General features: G+C 39.4%; 1 protein-coding gene across 2 annotated transcripts in view; it reads left to right on the forward strand.

The window, feature by feature from the left end:
- The first annotated feature begins 4,900 nt into the window (after positions 1-4,900).
- NRDC (nardilysin convertase) overlaps positions 4,901-23,827 on the forward strand; it is a 108,911-nt gene continuing 89,984 nt past the window's right edge. For both annotated transcript variants that reach the window (XM_047727120.1, XM_047727121.1), the window contains exon 1: positions 4,901-5,394. In XM_047727120.1, the coding sequence (XP_047583076.1) occupies positions 5,051-5,394 (344 nt within the window). In that variant the 5' untranslated portion in view covers positions 4,901-5,050. The remainder of the gene's footprint in view (positions 5,395-23,827) is intronic.

The raw sequence follows: 23,827 nt of genomic DNA on the forward strand, positions 1-23,827 counted from the left end.
ACACATATAACATACAAAATATGTGTTAATTGACTGTTTTTGTTATTGGTGAGCCTTCTAGTCAATAACAGTAGACTATCAGTTTTATGCAAATTTTTGTTTGCATGGGAGGTCAGTGTCCCTAAGCTTTTCATTGTTCAACTGTATTTTATTTTATTTTATTATTATTTATTAAACGTATTTTATTTTATTGTATTTTACTTTATTTTATTTTTTTGAGACAGAGAGAGCAGGGGGAAGGGCAGAGGAAGAGAGAGAATCTTAAGCAGGCTTCATGCCCAGTGCAGAGCCCAACACAGGACTTTATTCTACAACCCTGAGATTATGACCTGAACCAAAATCAAGAGTCAGACACTTAACCAAATGAGCCACCCAGGCACCCCAGGTTAACTGTATTTTAAGCGGGAAAACAGTACTTCCGATTTGGAAGTCCTGGCTGTGCCACAGATTGCTTATGATCTTCACCTCTCTGGGTAGGTATTTCTCTATCTGAAGAGGCCAGATTAAAGTATTTCTGTGATCCTCTGCTAGTTCTCATATTTTATACATTTAATCTGACACTCTGACATTTGCTGTAGTGTCAGAATTGTATTAGGCTAACCATCAAAGAAGTATTTTTCCTGGAATATTACATTCTTCTGGTTTTCCTCTTACCATTCTGGTAGCTCCGTCTCAGCGTCTTTTGGGAGCTCATTTTCTTAAAGCTCCTCAAAGCTTGGTCATTCAGCCCTTTTCCCTTTTTGTTTTACAGCCTCAATGTAAGTGATCTCAATATGCTTTTGTTACCACCTATAAACTGATAAATTCCAAATTGGCATCTCTAATTAAAGCCTCTCTTCTGATCTCCGCCTTAAGCTTTCTTTTGCATGGCACACAAATGACTCAAACTTAATATTCCAAACCAAGCTTATGCTTTTCTCCTCTAAAACCTGTCCCCGTTTCAGAATTTGTTTACTGGGATAGGTCACCGTGATCTACCTTGGGCTCTCTAAACAACAGAAATTGATAGGAGCCCAAAGGGAGTTTTAGGCAAGGCGTTATTAGGGCTTGCTTGAACTTAAGGTAGACAACACAAAGGGAAGAATCCTCAGTTTGACTCCAGGAGGAGAGGTCAGGGAGAGTTATTTTAAAGAAATTTAGGTGGGAAAAGGGTGATGTCTAAGCAGGTAGAGGCTGGGATTTATTAGCACCTGTATATTTAAGGTCATGCTTCCTCATGTGTTCCATATCTAACTGGCATATTAAATTTCCACCCCCCAGGAGGATTTTTAGTGTTATAATGAGGGAAAAAGTTGGTGAAATTTCAGCACTGGGGGCCATCTTGGCACAGACTGGCTTAGTCCAGTCTTTACCAGTTTTCGTAGTAAGCGTCCTCATTTTGGTAAGCATCTTCCCTGTGCATTCCTGCAAGATATGCTACTGAAGAGGCATAGAGATTTAGCCCGTCCCTCCCTCCTTATGCAGGAAGCCAAAGAACACTAGATTTTGCAGTCAAAGTGGGGAGGACCTGAGTCCACTCCCTGCTCTGTCTCATACTCATCCAGAAAATAAGATACCATGCAGTTATATTTGACACTTCTCTCCTCATCTTCCACATTAAATCAATTACTATACCCAACCAGTCAATTCCACCTCCTAAATATGTGACATTTCTGTATACATCTCTCCATCTCCACTATCACTCCTCAAATCCAAATTATAATTTTCTATTGCCTATGTTACAGGGTTTCTTTTCTTTCAGTGTTCACGGTTCTTGGTCACACTGCTTCAAAGAGTGAAGAGGCAGACCAGAGGAAGAGTGGTAGGCAGCAAAGCAGTTTGTTGAGTGAGCGTACATCCCAAAAAGGAGGGGATCCTAGAGAGTGGCTACTGTAGTTTCTAAGTCTAGGGTTTTTATGGGCTTGTTGCTGGCTTTTTTAATCTGATTAACCCTCCATGTGCCTGTCACCCAATCAGGCTTTTATCATCTATCAATCACCTGGGAAAGGCTGGAGGGCTCCTTTCAGCATGGTGTAAAATCTTTTTAGGGGTGGTTTCCTCTTGGGGTAGGGGCCCCTTGTTGCTGCCTGCCTTTCTTCTGACTATCCTTAATTACCTGTATTTAATACTCTCCTGATTTCTCTCTTCCTACCTTTAGTCCCGCCCTCACCTCCACCAACTAAAATCCTTTTCACACATCAACCAGAGTGATCTGCTTGGAAAACTCTTGTGATCCTGTCTTCCTGTTCCATTTGTTCAACCATTGTTTAGTGTGTATCTTTAGTTGTTTTTAAAAAAGTAATTTCTACATCCAATGTGGGGATCAGACTCACATGCTCTACTGACTGAGCCAGTCAGGCACCCCAGTGAGTATCTTTAATGTGCCAGACACTATTCTAGAAGCTAGAAATCCAGTGGTACACAAGGCAAATACTTCTTTTTACTCTTATGAAGGTTATGTATGATCTTGGCCACTGACTCACTTCTCCTTTACTCCCAGATTACTACAGTTTAGCCATACTGACTTGCTTTCTCAGAGCTTTTGAACAAATTTATTCCTATAAATTATAGATGAATTTCAATACACTTTTCAAATTTAAGTTTATTTTTTTGTTTTAAAGATTTTATTTGTCAGAGAGAGAGAGAGAGAGAGAGAGTGAGCGAGCGCACAAGCAGGGGGAGAGGCAAGCAGAGGAAGAAGCTGAGAAAGGAGCCCAATGCAGGACTTGATTCCAGGACCCTGGGACCATGACCTGAACCAAAGGCAGATGCTTAACTGACTGAGCCACCTAGGTGTCACCAAATTTAAGTTTAAACGTCTATTGTTTAAAGAAACTCTCTGACTAGACTAGGTCCCTCTGTATTTTTCCTCTTAGACCTTTTCACAATGATAAATTTAAGTTTGTGCCTTGTCTAATGTCTCTCCTATTGATTCTCTTGTAATTCCCAGTATCTTGTATTCCCAGTACCTGGCACATATTAGGAGCTCAACTTGTTGGTTGAATGAATAAATGCATGTCCTGCTACATAGAGTGTTACCATATCTCTACAGTCAGGTGAACTGTAAGATTCAGAGGCCTCTTCTTAAAGGGAAAAACTAATACTTTATTTTATTTTTTTTTAAAGATTGTATTTATTTATTTGACAGAGAGAGAGATCACAAGTAGACAGGCAGGCAGAGAGAGAGGGGTGGGGAAGCAGGCTCCCCGCTGAGCAGAGAGCCCGATACCGGACTCCATCCCAAGACCCTGAGATCATGACCTGAGCCGAAGGCAGCGGCTTAACCCACTGAGCCACCCAGGCGCCCGAAAAACTAACACTTTAGATGCAGCCTCTCTTTGTCGTTATAAAATTCTAATGACTGGCTGAACCCACAGATTCCTTCCTTAGAGTATTATTGCTTTGGTAAGTAAAAACAAACAAAACACTCTCAAAATAAACATGTCACTTCAGGTATTTATTCAACAACTAACATTACTGAGTGCTTTACATTGTACTGACTTGGAAACTACACTAGGAACTGGATATACAAAGAAAAAACATTTCCTTGAAGGAGGGCATTCCCGAGTTTTTACCTTAAAAACTGACAAATTCCTGAAAAGATGTATGAAAATAAACTGGGCTATTTGGACAACATTTTTCAATTAATTTATCTCATGTGCTGCCCTCGTTCAGATTTTCATCAACTGTCTCAATCATTACTTAGCCTTCCCAACACCTTATTCATTTATTATTTATGAATTATCATAGCATTCATTGTTTTTTAAAATATATCGATTTTATTGTTTATCCTCATTAGAATGCAAGCCCCAGGGGTGCCTGACTTGCTTAGCATGCAGTGCATGCCCATCTTGATCTCAGAGTCTGAGTTGGAGCCCCACACTGGGGGGTAGGAAAAAAAAACCCAAATCCCATAAAGACAAGGATTTTTGTTTGATCATGATTGCATTCCCTGTGTCTGGAGCTCCAGAAGCCTAGAAAAATTTAAACACCTTTAACAGCCGTCAATACCTCTTTCTGCTTGACTTCCTCCATTCATTTATATATATTCTTCCCTTTATGTGTGAGGATCTTTTGCTTCACGGTGTTAGTATATTGTATCTTCTTAACATGTCAGTTGCTTATATTTTTCAAGTATGTCTGTCTCAGTCACATTGTAAATGATGGACCAAAGACCATTAGAGGCAGGAAAAACTTTAGAAAAAGGTACTTAAGGGCAGCAGACAGACACGCTGTAAACTCTAGGCTGTGGAGGAGCTAATGTTCTCACATGGAAGAATGAGCACATCTACACACACTAGTCTTTCAAGCACTTTCTTAGGCTCTGAGCGGGAATAGCACCAACATTTTCCAGGCGATAAGGCGGAGAACCACAACCACTATCTTGGGCATACAGCTCAGCTTCACTCCCTCGCAGTTTCCATCCGGCCACGAAAAATACTTCCGGCGTTCCGCTTTTTACGTGCTGAGTCATGGCTGAAGGCCACGCCCCAGGTGTGGAGGCAGAATACAAAAAATAAATAATTGGGGGGGAACTCAGAAATTCATTTTCTCCACTCGCTTCCCAGTTTTCTCATCAGGGGAATATTTTTTTTAAAAGCCGCGGAGCATTATTCAGCGGCTACCTCACACCAACACCACTCGTACGTCATAAACACGGCGCAAGCGCTTTCCTTCCCGTCGTCCTTCGCGCCACTGTCTCCGCCTCTTCTTCCTCGCCCCGCCCACCCTGGGTTTCCAGGTGCTCCGAGAATCCGGCCCGGTCGCTTTGGTTCCTTTTATTCCCTGTTCCCATTGGTGGTTTGCATGAGCGTGACCTCTCTTCTTGCCTCTTGATTGGCTAGAATCAGTAGCGTCATCGGCGGCCGGGAGGGCGGGGGTATGAGGGAAGCTGGCGTGAGGCACACCGGGTTGGGGGAGGGGTTCAGGCCTGTCCTCCCCAGCGGCTGCGGCAGCACCAGCGCCGGCCGCCGCCGCCTCTGGAACGCGGAGGAGGAGGAGCGGCTGGAGGAGTAGGAGGAGGAGGTTGTCCCTGGCGAGCGGGATGCTCATGGTTCCGGCTTGGTGGTGAATGCTGAGGAGAGTCACGGTTGCTGCAGTCTGTGCCACCGGGAGGAAGTTGTGGTGTGAGGCCGGGCGGGAGCTCGCGGCGCTGTGGAGAATCCAAGCGCGGGGTCAGTGTGAAGACTCGGCTGCTGCCGGACCCTTTGCTATTCTGACCATGCCTGGAAGGAACAAGGCGAAGTCTAGTTGCAGCTGTCCTGACCTGCAGTCCAACGGACAGGATTTGGGCGAGAGCGGCCGGGTTGCCCGTCTAGGAGCTGATGAATCTGAGGAGGAGGGACGGAGGGGGCCTATTAATAATGCCGGAGACCCTGAGATCGTCAAGTCTCCCAGCGACCCCAAGCAATACCGGTGAGGGAGGAGGCTTGGACCGGGGAGGAGAGCCGGGGTGCGGGCCTCTCTGTTGCTGACGCCGTCACTTCTTGTCTCTGTTTTCCGAAGGAGCAACAGGGGCACACTTCCCATCCCAAGTGCTTCTTGGGTGGAGGTGGCAGGGGCAATTAGGGTCTCCCATGTGGTTTCAGCTGGACAAGTGCAAAATCTTGGGTTCTACGAGGAATCAGGATGTCAGAATGGAAAGGGCTGTTCGAGTAATTTTGACATTCACCAAAGCAAGAATGGATGGTTCTCTGAGGAAGGCAAGCTGGATGGTGAGGGAGTCTTGGTATTATGTTATGAGGAAAGGTTGAAGGAGTTGGCAATTTTAATTCTGGAGAGGATATTTAAGGGGCACATTATCACTATCCAGAAATATTTTAGGTGCCCATGGCTGAAAGTGAGGTAAAACTAGTGGGTGGAAGTTGCTAGAGGATGGTATGGCCTTAGTAAAAGAACTTAGGCATCCTAGTTGGCCAAAATGAAGTGGCTTGTTTCCATGGGTTGGTCTTCATTTACTAGACTGGGGGATCTCTTCCAAGGTCTTGTTAGAGAGGACTTGGCTCTCAGTTGGGTGAGTCATAGAAGACTTGTGAGGTTTCTTCTAATCCTGAAATTGTCTACTTTTATGCTGGAATCCTCTGAACATCTTTAATTAAATTGGTGGCTCAATTCCCCCACCTGAATATTTCTTTCAGAGGTAGCTTATTTCATAGAATGTTGTGACTGTGATGTAAAGAGAGATCATATTGTTCAACAGCTTCTTTTTCCAGGTTGAAGAAATGAGATCCAGAGAGTTGGCTTCTTAGAATTACACAGCTGAGTAGCAGCTGATATTAAAACTCTGTCGATTTGGCACCAAACCCAGTGCACCATTTACTGATTTTTATAATGTTCTTACTCATATTGGGTTGGAAGGTGAAGGATTCTAGATCCCAATTTCTTATAAGCCTCTATAGTGTTAGAGCGGGAAAGAACCTTGGAGGTAATCTTTTCCACTCCGCGTTACTCTCACTTGACAAATGCCTGAAACTGAGGTCTAGAAAGAAGTGATTTAGCCCCAAGTTTAAGACTGGCCTAATTTCTCCTTTCATGCCCAGGCCTAGAGATGAACAGAATACAGCTCTTTGTACTATTTTTTACAGGCTGTAGGGTCAAGAGATATTTGTGGTGGGCTAAATTTTTTCTTTTTCTTGTCAAAGATGAGGATGGTTGCATTAGTAATATGTGAATGAGCAAATTGAAACCTTGATGAAAGGTGCTTACTTTCCAGATGAAATGTTGAGTAACAGCTTCAGTTTTTTCTGCCTATATAAAATTGTACATAACAGCTCATGTTTATAGAATATACCTTATGTGTCAAATACTGTTCGAACTGCTTTAGATATTTCATTTAATGACCTCATTTTGGTAAATTTATTTGACAAATGCTTAAGTTCTCCTGTGTGTCAGGTGTTGCACAATCTTAAATCTTTTCTAAAACTTGACTGAGTATATAACTTATTCTCAGTGCTGGCATACAAAAGTGAGTAAGACAGTCCCTACCTTCAGGGAGCTTCCAATCTCGAAGAGTGGCACACACGTTTAAAAAAAAAAAAAAAGGTAAAATTAGGACACTAATGTTTTATAGAAAACATAATGGAAGTATATGCTAGATATATTGCGGAGTAATATAAGGAGTTACAGACTACCTTTAGGGGGAAAATTAAGAAAGACTTAAAAGGAGAGGTAATACTTCAGGGGTATTCTTTGAATATATTGTTGCATTTCTATTTTGATGTGGTCTTTTATCAAATCATTGTTCTTCTTAGTGTCAGTTCTTATTTTAAAGTGAATGAAGTTGGTTAGAACAACAGTGTTTTCCAGCAACTTTCTCCTTTCAAAAAGCAGGTCCGTTTCTATCTTACATACTACAAGTTTCAACTAGACTTAAAATGAAAAGTTTTGTTCCTTTAAAAAAAAAAAAAGGCATGGAGCCCAGTGCACAGTCTCATGACTGAGATCAAAACCTGAGTTGAGATCATGAATTGGACCCTTAACGGACTGAGCCACCCCAAGATTCTGTGACTGTAGAATAAAGTTGGAAAACCTCCGTACTAGACTATCTTTAAAGACTTATCTAACTTAAAGTGAAATTCTGTGAGTTTTTGTAGTCAGAAACAAACTTGAGGCATTTATAGCCCAGAGAGCTGAATTATCCTTCCAGGACCCTCTCAGATGTTATCTCTGTGAAGTTTTTAAATGTAGAACCAATTCCTCCTTTCACTGTATTTCAGTAGGATTTTGTACATGGTCTATTGTATGATGGTCTATATCCATCATATTATGATTATGTGTCTTTTGAGTGTGTGAATAAGCCCCAGAGGCAGACCTGAGTAAAGGAATATTATGGGGAAATAAAGACTGGAAAGATTTGTATACCAGTCTGCATTTATTAAGTAATAGCCTGTGGAATTTTACTTATGTATATGTGTAATTTGTATTCAGCTTTTTTGAAATGTTAAACGTACCTGAAGGATATCCATTCTGTTTTTTTAGGGATCTGTATAAGTGGTAAATGTAGATTTCCTTCTCATCTGCAGGAGTTAAGGGACTTGAGGTTGGAAACTACTGTTCAAATCTTTATTGGTATAAAGTGGAAACTAGAAGGACAGAATTATTTACTTCAGTCTAAATAGTAAATTATTTTAAAAATGAAGAGCAGTTAGGAAGTTTGGATTGACTTAAATGAGTATAAAACACTGGGGCACCTGGCTGGCTCAGTCTGTGAAGCATGTGACTCTTGATCTTGGGATTGTGAGTTCGAACCCCATGTCGGGTATAGAGATTGTTTAAAAATAAAAATCTTATTTTTTTTTAAGCTTTTATTTATTTGTCAGAGGGGGTGGGCACAGGGGGAGTAGCAGGCTCCCCACTGAGCAAGGAGCCTGACAAGAGAAACCTGATCCCAGATGCCTGGGATTCTGACCTGAGCCTAAGGCAGACGCTTAACTGACTGAGCCACCCAGGCTTCCCCAAAGTAAAATCTTAAGAGTATAAAACATTTTCCATGTTTAACCAGTTTGTAAAAAGTCCTGTGTTTTTCTGTGGGGAAGGGGAGAAGAACAATATGAAAAGTCTTACAAGCTTCTGAAGGGCAAGCTCTTTTATTTTAAATTTTGTTCAGACTGTTACAAGTGAGAGGTTGGTTATTTTAATAAATTCTCAATATACCATAGAAAATAATGAATGTGTACTGAATAAGGTACAGGTTATTTCTGAATGTTGTTTACTATTATATGCTGATGAATAGAAGGATATTCACAATCCAAATGAATATATGCTGGCTTCCCAAAGTTAAGAGTGGGGTGACACACTTCTGAGCAGAAGTTTTAGGCAAATCTCAGAAATCAGAATATACATCAGATAACATTTTCTTTTGTATTGGATGGGAAGAACGTGGGTTTATTTCTTGATCTTTTCAACTAAAACCGCCTGGAATAGTGATGCTTTTTGCTTTTTTTTTCGTATATGAGACAGCAGTTACAATACACCTTATTGGTAAGATTATAGAATCTGAGAGCTACAAAAGAAATCATGTACTTACATTTATGTAAATTCTAGAAACTTGACACCGTCCAACCCCTTGTTCTGACCCCTGAACTTAAAACTTGATGTCGATTGTACCTTCTTAGTCTTGTAGAGACAAATTCCTTGTGAGATTCGAGCTCCATTAACAAAGCAAGTGCGTCTATGCTTGAAACACATTAAATCTTCTGAATACTATTATGACTTTAATAAATGTATCTTTGTTACAATTCCTTAGACTGATTTCTTCAATGTGGACTGATGGGCTGGTAAGAATAGGAAGAACATTTTTAACTAAAATGTTTCTTTTGGAAATAATATTTAGCATTAAAAAGATCTCTAGCCCATTAAAAAAAATTCTAGTTCATTTAGACTCCTGGTGGAGTTAGGGAACAGATACTGAAGCACAAATGCAATAAATTTAATGGGTGCTAGAATGTGTAAAGTATGGCATTGTTAGTCCTTTGTGTATCTAGTTTTCCATCATTAGTTATGTGACCTTGAGCACATTAATCTCTCTAAGGCTGACGACCTTTAGGACACAGAAGAGGAGCAACTCATAAATCATTGAAGTTGAAAAGGAATAGTCAGGGAGCAGGAGGAAATGCTAGTGTTCTCTCCCCATCCTTTTTTCAAAAGTGAGGAGCCATTGGAGGAAGAATGCTTTAAGTATTACATTATTAGATTATTCTGACAAGTCAGGTAATGTAAGAACTGAGAACAGTCTTGTGGAGACCCAAGAAATTATTTGGCCCAGATGAAAGCAGTTTCAAAGGAATAGTAGGGAGGCAGAAGCTAGATTGCAGTGAGTTACAAAATGAGAAATTTTAGATAGATATTTCTGAAGAAGTTTGGTTTTAAAGGGGAGGGGCTGAGGAGGTTTTAGAATGAAGTATTATTATATGGGGTCAAGGGAGAATTTTTTCAAGACAGAGAGACATGAGCACATTTATTACCTGAGGAAAAACGCAATCAGTAGGGAAAGAGGTTGAATATACAGAAGACAATAGAGGGAACAAGATCCTTAAGATGATTGTGAGGTGGCAGGGTCAAGAGTATAAGGGGATTTGTTTTAGAGAAATAGAAAATCTCTGTTGAAAATGGAGAAAGGTGTAATGAAGAGTATGGATGCAGGCAGTTCGGTGTTGAAAGCATTGCTTTATAGACTTTTTTCCCTCTGCAAAGTAGGCACTGGAATTTACGGAAGTGGTTTTTTAAGAAGTTGTGGGGGAAGTGGTAGGAAACAGAGGAAGCCTTTAGTGGTAAAGAATTGAAATGGTAGAGAATAGGTGAAGTATGTTTGGGAAATAACTAAGAGAAGCTGTGGGTTCTTGATATGAAAATGACATAAGTAAACCAGTGTTTTTAGATTAAAGATAGTTTAGATCCATAGGATGAGGCAAGACTGGTGTAAGAGGTAGTTATAGGGTTGCTTGGGTGGCTCAGTTGGTTAAGCGTCTGCCTTTGGCTTAGGTCACGATCCCAGGGTCTTGGGATCAAGTCCCACATCGGGCTCTCTGCATAGTGGGGAGCCTGCTTCTCTCTCTGCCTCTGCCTGCCACTCCCCTTGCTTGTGCTCTCTCTCTGTCAAATAAATAACTTAAGATCTTAAAAAGGGGGCGCCTGGGTGGCTCAGTGGGTTAAAGCCTCTGCCTTCGGCTCAGGTCATGATCCCAGGTTTCTGGAATCAAGGCCCACATCGGGCTCTCTGCTCAGCAGGGAGCCTGCTTCTCCCTCTCTCTCTGCCTGCCTCTCTGCCTACTTGTGATCTCTGTCAAATAAATAAATAAAATCTTTAAAAAAAAAAAGATCTTAAAAAGGTAATTACAATTGTGTATTGAATGGTGTGCACTGATATATACTACTTTTTCTCTAATTGACATATTCCTTTTTTACTTTTTTTCTTTCCCCATATTAACTCAGTTTAGCTAGGCTAACAACCCATGAGACCATGCCCTCTTGTTCACTTAGTGTCCAGCACATAGTAAGTTCTCAAATAATATTTGTAGAATGTATAATTGCATGACTGGTCGTATGCTAGGTGTTTTCATGGAACTTTTGGAGATATTCTGCCAGAAATTTTTTATTTTTATTTATTTATTTTTAAGATTTTATTGATTTATTTGAGAGAGAAAGTGAGAGCTCGCTAGTTGCGGGGAGAAGCAGAGGGAGAGGGAGAAGCCGACTCCCTGCCGAGCAGGGAGCCGAGCTGGCCTGGGGGCTGGTTACCAGGACCCCAGGATCATGACCTGAGCCAAAGGCAGATGCTCAACTGAATGAGCCACCCAGGCACCCCAGAATTTATTTATTTATTTAAAGATTGTATTTATTCGTATGACGGAGAGCACAAGCAGAGGGAGCAGCAGGCAGAGGGAGAGGCAGGCTTATTGCTGAGCAGGGACCCCGACGTGGGGCTTGGCCCCAGGACCCTGGGATTGTGACCTGAGCTGAAGGTAGATGCTTAGCTGACTGAAACACCCAGGCGCCCTCCAGAAATTTTTTAGATTAAATTTTTAGATTAAAACAAAATTGATATTCAAGGAAAACAGTATGAATGGGTAGGTTACAGAAGAAAATATTAATTATACAAGTAGTAATGTGTATAGTAATAATTGTAGTGTATTTAATTCATGTAGAAGCTTGTGGAGCTTGGCAGCTAGTTAGCAATCAAATGTTAGTTATCATTTTACTATGTTCCCAGTTATATTTGCAGCACTGTAATAGCAAAAAATCAGCAATTTTATTGTCCATTAGTTGGCTAAAGATTAGGTTATTATATAATGACAACAATATGTAGCCATTAAAAAAGAGATGGTTTTATATATTAAAATGGAAAGATGTCCTGTGTTTTATTGTTGAATGAAAACAGCTGGTTGCTACCCAAAATACATTGTATACTTCCATTTTTTTTTTTTTTTTAAGATTTTGTTTATTTATTTGACAGAGAGAGAGAGAGAGAGAGAGATCACAGGTAGGCAGAGAGGCAGGCAGAGAGAGGAGGAAGCAGGCTCACTGCTGAGCAGACAGCCCGATGCGGGGCTTGATCCCAGGACCCTGAGATCACAACCTGAGCCAAAGGCAGAGGCTTAACCCACTGAGCCACCCAGGCGCCCCTATAATTCCATTTTTAAAAGGAAAAAATAACACCTCCAATATATGTTTACCTAAAATACAATTTTTTATGTTTAGATATGCACGGAGATAGGAATGATAGTAAGCTTATTTCTCTAGGGAAAGGTGAGAGGAATTTGACTTGTATTATTTCCTTTTTAATAATGAGAAAAGATCAGTCAGTAAATAAAAGTATTATATGGTCATTGTAGGAAATTTAGATAGTGAAAAGAAAATTTTAAAAAATCCCTGTAATCATTTCATTCAGCGTTAACCATTTGTAACTATATTTTTATAACCTTTATTCCTATGCATTTATAATTTGTGTGTGTGTGTATATATATGTGTGTGTATATATATATATATATATTTAATTGAAGTATACTTGACATATAAGTTTCAGGTGTACAACATAATGATTTGCAAATTATCTGTTGTCATATGCTCATCATGATAAATTACCACACAAAATTGTTACAGTATTATTATTGACTGTATTCCCAATGGTGTACTTTTCTTCCCTGTGACTTATTTATTTTATAACTGGAAGTTTGTACCTCTTAATTTCCTTTACCTGTTTTACCTGTCCCTCTACAGTCTCCCATCTGGTGATCAGTAGTTGTTCTTTATGAGTCTGTTTTTCTTTGTTGTTGTTTTGTTGTACAGATTCCTTATGTAAGTGAAGTCATATGGTATTTGTCTTTCTCTGACTTATTTCACTTAGTATACTCCTGTGGTTCCATCCATGTTTTCACAAATGGCAAGATTTCATTCTTTTTCATGACTGAGTTAATATTCCATGTGTATGTATACCACATCTTTATCCATTCATCTATCAGTGGGTACTTAGGTTCCTTCCACATCTTGGCTGTTGTAAGTAATATTGCAGTAAATATAGGGGTGTGTATATCTTTTTGAATTAGTGGTTTCATTTTTTATTGGGTAAATACCCAGAAGTGGATTTGCTGGATCCTATGATACTTGCATTTTTAGTTTTTGGGGAACCTCTGTACTGTTTTCCGTCGTGATTGCACCAGTTTACACACACACTAATAGTGCACAACAACTCCCTTTTCTCCACATCCTTGCCTCTTACTTCTTGTCTTTAGCTATTCGGACTGGTGTGAGGTGGTTTCTCACTGGGTTTTAATTTGTGATTAGTAAGCATCTTTTCATGTTTCTATTGGTCATGTGTATGTTTTCTTTGGAAACATGTCTATTCAGGTCATCAGCCCATTTTTAATCAGATTATATTTTGGTGTTGACTTGTATGAGTTCTGTATTTTGGGTGTTAACCCTTTATTCAATATATCATTTGCAAATACGTTCTCCCATTCAGGAGGTTGCCTTTTCATTTTGTTGATCGCTTCATTCTCTGCAAAAGCTTTTTAGTTTGATACAATCCCTATTTATTTTTGCTTTTGTTATCCCTTACCTGGGTAAACATATCCAGAAAAGTATTGCTAAGGTTGCTGTGCAAGAGATTACTGCTTGTGTTTTCTTTTGGGAGTTTTATGGGTTTAGGTCTTACATTTAGGTCTTTAATCCATTCTGAGTTTATTTTTGTGTATGGTGAAAGAAAGTGGTTAAGTTCCATTCTTTTGTATGTAGCTGTCCAGTTTTTCTACCACCATTTATTGAAGAGACTGTCTTTTCCTCATTGTATATTTTTGCCTTCTTTGTCATAATCATATAAGTGTGTATTGGTTTATTTCTGGGCTCTCAATTCTATTCCATTGATCTATGTGTCTGTTTTGTGCCAGTACCATACTGTTTTGATATACATTTAAAAAAATGGTCATGAACATTTTCTTATTGTTTCTCAATATACTTTGTCTGCCTAGTGGACCATTGTGTAGGTATACGATAATACTGTAATTTAATCATTACTATTTTAAAAGATAGATTGTCAAATTTTCTTTACCTAAGAAGCCTATTTATTCCCTACAGAGTCTTTTGGGAGTGAACCCAATCATAATGAATTTGGTAGGTATGTAGGGTAACCTCTGGTGATCTGGTCTGTTTCAAGGATAAATGGGAGACCTGGTAGGCAAGAAGATTGGTTTATTCTGGGACTTCCACTCTGACATAGACCTCATATTCATACTGTTTCCCAGAGTGAAGTCAGTGCAACTCACAGGAAGTTGAGTAGATTAAAGGCCCTTTATTATAGTCCTTTCTAGTATTGGGGTGGGGAAGTGGTGGCTGGAAGGGCTCAATTACATGGTTGGACCAGAATTTAACTGTTTTAAAAAGGTTTGGAAGTAGACTGTAGTTTGAAAAGTTAACTTGGTCCTTTGGAAAGGTGTTTATAGAGTATTTTTATTACTGAAACCAACAGTAATATTGCTTCTCCTAATACTAATAACTGTATTTGTCGAGTTATTAGTAATTAACTATATTTGTTGCTCACTATTTGTTGCTTATTATTACTAAATAATAACTGTATTTGTTGCTTACTATGTACTAGGTCCTGTTCTAAGGAGTTTATGTAGATTACCTCATTTAATCTTTGCAGTAACCCTATTAGATAGTGTTCTTATTACATGATAGCCTAAAATTTGTTCTGTGAAAACACATTCTGAGCAGGTACAGACACTGATTAATATAAATGGATTGTGTTCTCTCATTCGGTTCCTTCCAAGCAGACTTCTTACCGGGGCAGATAAGCTCCGAGCCCCTCAATTTTTGTTTTTTTCCTAGCTCTGTTTCTGTTGTGCTGTTTTGTACTCTTTCTCTTGCCACACTGTACTCTTTGGTCATGTTTGCCTTGTGAGTTGAAACCTCCTTTGTGAGTCCTTTTATGTATGTATGTATGTAATCTCTGTGACCAAGAGTTGCATGCTGTCCTGACTGAGCCAGCCAGATGCCCCTTGTGAATCCTTTCTGACTCTTCCTTCAGTCCTACCCTCCCACATTTGAGTTATTTACTCCTTTATGTACCCCTGTAGCAATTTCTTTCAAGCTGTTTTATATTTTTATAAGTTAAATTTATCTTTCCCCCTTATTCTGAAATTTTTGTCTCTTGGAATCTTATATGCCTTTTCTTCTGTTACTCATAAGTCACATGTCTGTACCTTTTTAAGACTCATTGCTCCATTTTTGCACTACCCATCCCCTTTATCAATACTATCCATCAATTATTCTAACAATTTTTCCCCTTTCATTTTGCATCATCCGTTTTCCCCTTTCACTGGATCATTTCTTTGAGTACACAAATATGTTTTATTGTTCCTGTCTTCAGGGAAAAGATATTATTCCATATCCCCTCTGAGTTACACCCTTCCAGCTACTCAAGTTTCTTGGTTTTCTTTATAGCAAAGCTTGTTATAAGAATTATCTGTATTTGCGGCATCTGGGTGGCTCAGTCAATTGAGCCTCCAGCTCATGGTTTCGGCTCAGGTCATGATCTCATGGATTGTGGGATCGAGTGGAGCTTCATGCTCAGCAGGGAGTCTGCTTGAAGAATTTCTTCCTCTGCCCTTCCCCTATTCATGCATGTACATCTGTATGCTCTATCTCTCTCATAAATAAATCTTAAAAAAAAAAAGAATGGTCTATACTTGAAATTTGCAGTTTATTTATTCTCATTATATCTTTTTTTTGAGAATGTCCATTTTAATTTGTAATTTTTTTCATTTAATGTATGATTTGTATCTTTCATTGACATTAATATGTTCCACAGCATCATTAAAATTTTTTTTATTGATGTATAGTTGACACTCACATTATTTCTTCTTTTTTTTAAAAGATTTTATTTATTTATTTGACAGAGAGAGATCACAAGTAGGCAGAGAGGCAGGCTGAGAGAGAAGGGGAAGCAGGCTCCCTGCTGAGCAGAGAGCCCAATGCGGGGCTTGATCCCAGGACCCTGAGATTATGACCTGAGCCAAAGGCAGAGGCTTTAACCCACTGAGCCACCCAGGTGCCCCAACACTCACATTATTTCTTGAACTCAGAGTGGTCTATTGCTGTATCAAAATAGCTGTTTTCAAGATCACCAGTATCCTTTACAGTTGGTTAGTTCTCAAGTTCTTATCTTACTTGGCCTTTCAGTATCGTATGACATGGTTAATCATTCTTTTCTTGAAATGCTTTTTTCAGATGGCTCCCAGGTCAATCAATACTGTTCTACTTCTCTTTCTGCTTCATTCAAAGATTTCTCCATATGAGGATTCCTCCTTATCTCCTTGACCTCTAAATTTTGGAGTGCTGAGGCCTCAGTCCTCAGACCTATTCCCTGTTTTCCTTTGCTCTCAGTGTTATCTCGTTCAGTTTCATTTGGCTTTAAATAGCACCCTATATAAAGTAACAATTCTACTCAGGTTTTCAATCCCTATACCCTTTCTTACGGCTATGTTTCTTCATAACACTTATTGCCATTTGATATATATTTACCGGTTTTTGAGAACAAAGAGTTGGTTTTGTTCACTGCTGTATCCCCAGTGCCTAGATTATTAGTGCCTGTCTCATAGTCTTGCTTACATCTCTGACTCCATCCTTTTCTCCTCTGGCCTGATTGTTATATAAAGATACGTTTTTCAGTCTTTTTTTTTTTTTAATCATTTTATTTCTCACTTTTGTTTCAGATAAAAAAAATTTTTTTTTAACATTTTATTTATTTGTTTGAGAGAGAGCCCACAATCCAGAGCTGGAGGCAGAGGGGGACAAGCAGGGCTTGATTCTAGAACCCTGGGATCATGACCCGAGCCAAAGGCAGATATTTAACCGAATGAGCTACCAGGCACCCCTAAAAAAATTTTTTTTTAGGAAATAAAACCATACCAATACAGTTGAAATTCTTTATAATTGCTTCTCCCATTTCACTGCCTACCCTCTTTTCACAGTATTAATTACTATCTAAATTAGATATATATACCATTCCTATGGAAATTTTTATACTTTTTATCAAATAAACATTTACCTGTAAAAGAAGTTGTCATAGTAATGTCTCATAACCTGCTTTTTTTTTTTTTTTCTGGTTTAACATTGCTTTTGAGATTTGTCAGTGCTAATAAGTATAATACTCTGTTAAACGCTGTTTAATAATATCTTGTATGAATACATCATAATTTTTCTATTTTCCTATTACTGGTTGTTTAGCTTATTTCCAGTTTTCTGTTTTTTTTTGTTTTTTTTTTTTAATGATTATGCCACCATTTATCTTTTCTCTGATAGTTGGACATTTAAATTGTTCCCAGTGTTCAGTGAACATTTTATACATGACTCCTTGGGTACACATTTGAGAGTTTGTATATTAATAATTGAAACAACTCATTTTTTTTTTTTTAAAGATTTTATTATTTGACAGAGAGAGATCACAAGTTAGGCAGAAAGGCAGGCGGGGGGCGGGGGGCAGGCTCCCTGCTGAGCAGAAAGCCAGATGTGGGGCTCGATCCCAGGACCCTGAAATCGTGACCTGAGCTGAAGGCAGAGGCTTTAACCCATTGAGCCACTCAGGTGCCCCGAAACAACTCATTTTTAACTAGATGTTGCCAAAGTCCTCTTCTAACTGGCTGTACTATTTTACATTTATGCCAATAGAGCATTAGGGTTCCTCCTCCTGTACCTTTCTATCAACTCTTGATATTGTTAGATTTAAAAATTATTGAGAATCTGATCTGTAGGAAACATTCTTTTCTTTCTTTCTTTCTTTTTTTTTTTTTTTTTAAAGAGAGAGCAGGTGTGTGAGCACGAGTGGAGTGGGAGGGGCAAAGGGAGAGAGAGAATCTTAAGTAGACTTCATTCCCTGTGCAGAGCTCAGCAAGGGGCTCAGTCTCATGAGCCTGGGATCATGACTTGAGCAGAAATCAAGAGTCAGATCCTTAACCTGACTGAGCCACCCAGGTGGCTATTTTTCTCTTCTAAAAAGTCCTTTTGGGGGCACCTGGGTGGCTCAGTGGGTTAAGCCTCTGCCTTTAGCTCAGGTCATGATCTCAGGGTCCTGGGATCGAGCCCCGCATCGGGCTCTCTGCTCAGCAGTGAGCCTGCTTCTCCCTCTCTCTGCCTGCCTCTCTGCCTACTTGTGATCTCTCTCTCTCTCTGTCAAATAAATGAATAAAATCTTTAAAAAAAAAAAAGTCCTTTTGTTTGCATTTTCTCTTATTACTAATAAGATCAAGCATTATTTCATGTTTCCTGTCCTTTGGATTTCTCCTTTTATGAACTGCCTATTTTGGGGGGAGGGTGTTTTTTTCTTTTCCTCTTTAAAATGGACTTGCGGGGCACCTGGGTGGCTCAGTTGTTAAGCATCTGCGTTCGGCTTGGGTCATGATCCCAGGGTCTTGGGATCAAGCACCTCATTGGGCTTGCTGCTTGGTGGGAAGCCTTCTCCACCACCCCCCCTCCACTCCCCCTGCTTGTATGCCTTCTCTTGCTGTCTCTCTCTGTCAAATAAATGAATAACATCTTTAAAAAAAAATTGACTTTTAAGAATTCTTTTTATATTTCTAATCCTTTATTGGTTATATGAGTTGCAAATATATTCTCTAAGTCTATATAGCTTTTCTTCACCCTTTGTTTATAAAGTCTCAAAATTGGGCGCCTGGGTGGCTCAGTGGGTTAAGCCACTGCCTTCGGCTCAGGTCATGATCTCAGGGTCCTGGGATCGAGTCCCGCATCGGGCTCTCTGCTCAGGAGAGAGCCTGCTTCCCTCTCTCTCTCTCTCTCTCTCTGCCTGCCTCTGCCGTCTACTTGTGATCTCTCTCTGTCAAATAAATAATAAAAAATAAAATATAAAAAAAAAATAAAGTCTCAAAATTTAATCAGGTTTTTTCATCTTTATGGTTTATGCTTTTTTCATCTGATTTATTTTCTTCTAGAAGTTTTACTTTTTTTTTTTATATTTGGCTATGGACCTAATTTTATTACTATTGTATAAAAATACATACAACCAGTTGTCCAAGCACACCTTTTGAAGTCTATATCCCAGAAGTCACCAAATGTTTTCTGTAAAGTGCTGCATAACAAACATTTTTGTTAGGTTTTGGCAGTCAAGAGGCAAAATTAAAGACATGTGCGTACTTTTATAACAAGAAAGAAAAATTTCCACAATTTTTTTAGATTTCTGCAAATTTTAAATAAAATTTTTGTTAAGGTCAAAATATAGTAATAGTACTTAAAAATAATTATGTATTTGAGAGAGAGAAAAAACGAGCAGGGAGAAGGGGCTAAGGGAGAGAGAGAGAGAAGCAGACTTGCAGGAGCCTGATGTGGGGTTCAGTCCCAGGACCTGGAGATGATGACCTGAGACGAAGGCAGACCCTTAACTGACTAAGCCACCCATGTGCCCTGTAATAGTACTTTTTTGATAATACAGATTAGTTTATCTAATGAGAAGAGTAGAATTCTTTTTATTGGGATAACTTTTTTGGGGTGGTTCAGTGTTTCTCATTATCAAAGTTGATTGTGACTGTTCATCTGTTAATACTGGTTTGTAATGAGACTTTACATATTTCATCTTTGAAAATGTGTTTTCGTGGGGCGCCTGGGTGGCTCAGTGGGTTAAAGCCTGTGCCTTCGGCTCAGGTCATGGTCCCAGGGTCCTGGGATGGAGCCCTGCGTCGCGTCGGGCTCTCTGCTCAGTGGGGAGCCTGCTTCCTCCTCTCCTCTCTGCCTGCCTCTCTGCCTACCTGTGATCTCTGTCTGTCAAATAAATAAATAAAATCTTAAAAAAAAAAAATGTGTTTTCGTCCTGACAGGTACTGTCAAATATTGATGTCAGTCCATTAAGTATATGCTTTTAATTCAGCATATTCATTGTTTGGGAGGCATTTACAGAATTCTTTTAGATTCTTGTGATATTTTTGCTCTTTAGCATGTCATTACGTTTTAGATTAATCATTTTTTTAAAGCGTAATTAAAGAGAATCTCCTTTGTTTGGAAAACTTTCGTATTGGATGTGCATCCTTTCCCACAAATATTAATGTTTCGCTTTTTTAAAAAATGATTTTATTTATTTATTTAACAGAGAAGAGCAGGAAAGCATAAGCAGGGGGAGCTGCAGAGGGAGAGGAAGAAGCAGGCTCCCTGCTGAGCAGGGACTGGGTACAGGGCTCTATCCCAGGACCCTAGGATCATGACCAGAGCTGAAGGCAGTTGCCTAATCAACTGAACCACCCAGGTGCCCCTCACTTCTGATTGAAAATTAGGTGGAGGGGCACCTGGGTGGCTCAGTGGGTTAAGCCGCTGCCTTCGGCTCGGATCATGATCTCAGGGTCCTGGGATCGAGTCCCGCATCGGGCTCTCTGCTCAGCAGTGAGCCTGCTTCTCTCTCTCTCTGCCTGTCTCTCTGCCTACTTGTGATCTGTCCCTGTCAAACAAACAAACAAACAAACAAATAAATAAATAAATAAAATTAGGTGGAAACTCCTCAATTAGATGGAGTCTTTGTACAGTTAAAAGGACTTTGAAATAGGGAAATTTCTTTTATGCTTGCACCAAGGTCTGAAAAACATTGTTGGAACTATAGTTTGCTTGGAAAATGTAACTGTTGCAAATTTGTGTGGTAATGGAGATACGGCTTCTTGTTTTAACCTTTGACAGCATAGGAAGTATATAAAGCAGCTTGCCATTATGGGTGATTCAGATAACATTAATTGCTGTTGAAATGACTTTACCATAAGATGTTTTGCCTAAGTGCTATTTTGTAATTTAGGGTTGAATTCATTAAGAAACACTATGGAGTCTTCAGGAAAAGCTAATTTCCAAAGCTATTTGGTATTTGACAGTAGTGGTTGAAGGCTGTTCTTTTTCAGAAAAATTTCAGTCTTGTCTTGAAACTCAAAAATTGCAATAAAATGTTCCCATTGCTAAGCCATCAAACCTCTCTATAGTAAGGTAATTCAAGATATTTAGCTTCTGTTTCTGAAAAAAAATTCATGGAATTGATCATTGTAAAATCTATTAAGAGTAAATGATATTACTGTTTCACTAATACATGATAGATTCAAATATTTTCTCTAAAGTACTGCTGATGAATAAGACTGAATAATCATAGGCTTTGAAATCCCTCACAAAAGGTGAATTTGTCCAACTAAATCTTTTTTTCCTGCTCCACACAAATTTTTACCAACAGTATTAGAGTATGTATTAGATTCCACTTCCAGTTGTAGTTCATTCATGTTTTCTCAAGCTCTTTGAAAATATTCTTTTTTTTTTTTAAAGACTTTATTTATTTGACAGAGAGAGATCACAGGTAGGCAGAGAGGCAGGCAGAGAGAGAGAGGGAAGCAGGCTCCCCCCTGAGCAGAGAGCCCGATGCGGGACTTGATCCCAGGACCCTGAGATCATGACCTGAGCTGAAGGCAGCGGCTTAACCCACTGAGCCACCCTGGCGCCCCATCTTTGAGAATATTCTTATAGGGGCGCCTGGGTGGCCCAGTCAGTTAAGTGTCTGCCATCTGCTCATGTCATGATCTCAGGGCCCTGGGTTCAAGCCCTGAATTGGGCTCTCTGCTTAGCAGCGAGTCTGTTTCTCCCTCTGCCTTTGCGGTCTCTCTTACTTTCACTCTCTCTCAAATAAATAAACAAAATCTAAAAAAGAAAAAGAAAGAAAGAAAGGAAGAAAATATTGCCTCCCAACCCCTGGCAACTATCATTCTACTTTATTTCAGTGAATATAATTGCTCTAGGTAACTCATGTAAGTGAAATCATACAATATTTGTCCCTTTGTATCTGGCTTACATTGCTTAGCATATATTCAGAATTCATCCATGTTGTAGCATATGTCAGAATTTCCTTCCTTCCTTCCTAAGATTTTATTTATTTGTCAGAGAGCGCACAAGCAGAGGGAGAAGCAGGCTCCCCGCTCAGCAAGGATCCCAGTGTGGGACTTGATCCCAGGATCCTGGGATCATGACCTGAGTCAAAGGCAGATGCTTAACCAACTGAGCCACCCAGGAATCCTGATTTTTCTTTCCTTTTAAAAGGAATAATATTCCATTGTATGTATATACCACATTTTGTTTATCCATTCATCTGTTGATAGACATGTTTGCTGCTTTTAGCTATTGTGAATAATGCTGCTGTGAGCATTGATTTCCAAATCCTATTTGAGTCCTTGCTTTAAATTCATTTGGATATATATCCAGAAATGGTATTGCTCAACCATTTGCATTCTCCTAGTATATTAATATTGCTGTGTAAAAATCTACCTCACAAGTTAAGTAACTCAAAGCAACAATGATTTATTATTTCTTAAAATTCTATGGACTAACTAGGCACTTTTTGTGCCTCGGGTCACTTACGTGACTGCATTCATTTGGTGCATTGGGTGGTCTGAGAGTACCTAGGATGGCTTTAGTCACATGTTTGGGCCTTGGTATGGACAACAAAAAAATGGGCCTTCTCTCTGCTCACAATCTCTTTATTTAGTGTGGCTTGTATTACTTCATGTGACAGCTGAGTCCCAAGAGAATAAAGGCAGAAGCTGTAAGACATCTTGAGGCCTAGACTTCAGAACTTACTCATCAATTTCACCACAATGTATAGGACAAAATGTATACAACTAGCCTGGATTCAGTGGGTAGGGAGAAAGAAGATTAGCCAGGTTAATACCTGGGCCATTATTAAAATGATCAGTCACGCCTAATAACTGAACAGCTCTTCCATAATGAAGGAACCTTGAGAAATGGGGAAGGACTGCCGTTTGGGGAGCAAAATGTATTTCTGGTGAATCTTAAATGGGGTGGCTTGGTATTATGTTTTAACAAGTAAAGAGGCATATGGGTTTTTTGAGCTTGGATATTTGCAGGAACTATATTTTATCATGCAGGGTTTTGTTTTGTTGTTGTTGTTCTTTTTAACTGTTGTATGGTTAGCTTTAAACCGATGCAGCTTGGGCAAGAAGGCCTTAGTTGACTCAGGCAGGTCATACAGCTTTAGTATGTGGGCTGTTTTAACTTCAGAGCTGCACTGGCCTAGAATTAAGGCAGTGCCAAACAGGTTTTTGTTTTTGTTTTTGTTTTTGTTTTTTTTTAAATTCATCAGTGGTAAGTGTATAGCTATAGTTTGTTCATTTTCATATCCCCTTGTATGATTATGTCTCAGCTTTTGCATCCATTCCACTGTCATTGGTTATTTATTTTTGCTATTTCTTTCTTTCTTTCTTTTTTTTTTTTTTTAACATTTTACTTATGCATTAGGGATTTGATTTTTTAGAGCTTTTTTGGGCATAACAATACTTAATGCTTTTATTGATTTCTCGAGCCAGGCCTGCAGTTTTAAACTGCAGAGATGTCTAAAATTACAAATGTGCTATAGAGTAATTAATGACTAAGGCACTAGACTTAAATTGGTTACTCCAGTTCTAGACAGTGCTAAATCTCTTTAGGTTAAAGGAGGGTATCTGGGAGGGCTTACTTTGTAGTTTTGTAACTTGTCATCACCCTCCCCATCTCTATCATGTGGTCTCAAATATTTTAGATTTATTTATTTATTTATTTATTTTTTAATTTGACAGAGAGATCACAAGCAGGCAGAGAGGCAGGCAGGGAGAGAGGAGGAAGCAGGCTCCCCGAGAGAGCAGAGAGCCCGATGCGGGGCTCGATCCTAGGACTCCGAGATCATGACCTGAGCCTAAGGCAGCGGCTTAACCCACTGAGCCACCCAGGCGCCCCTCAAGTATTTTAGATTTAAATATGTGAGCTCTTAACTGGTAATTTTAGTGACTGAAAGTGGGTTTCTTTTAAAAAGGTAGCTTATTGGGGCGCCTGGGTGGCTCAGTGGGTT

The sequence above is a fragment of the Lutra lutra genome, chromosome 4 (genome assembly GCF_902655055.1).
Source record: "Lutra lutra chromosome 4, mLutLut1.2, whole genome shotgun sequence".
Taxonomy (NCBI): Eukaryota; Metazoa; Chordata; class Mammalia; order Carnivora; family Mustelidae; genus Lutra; species Lutra lutra.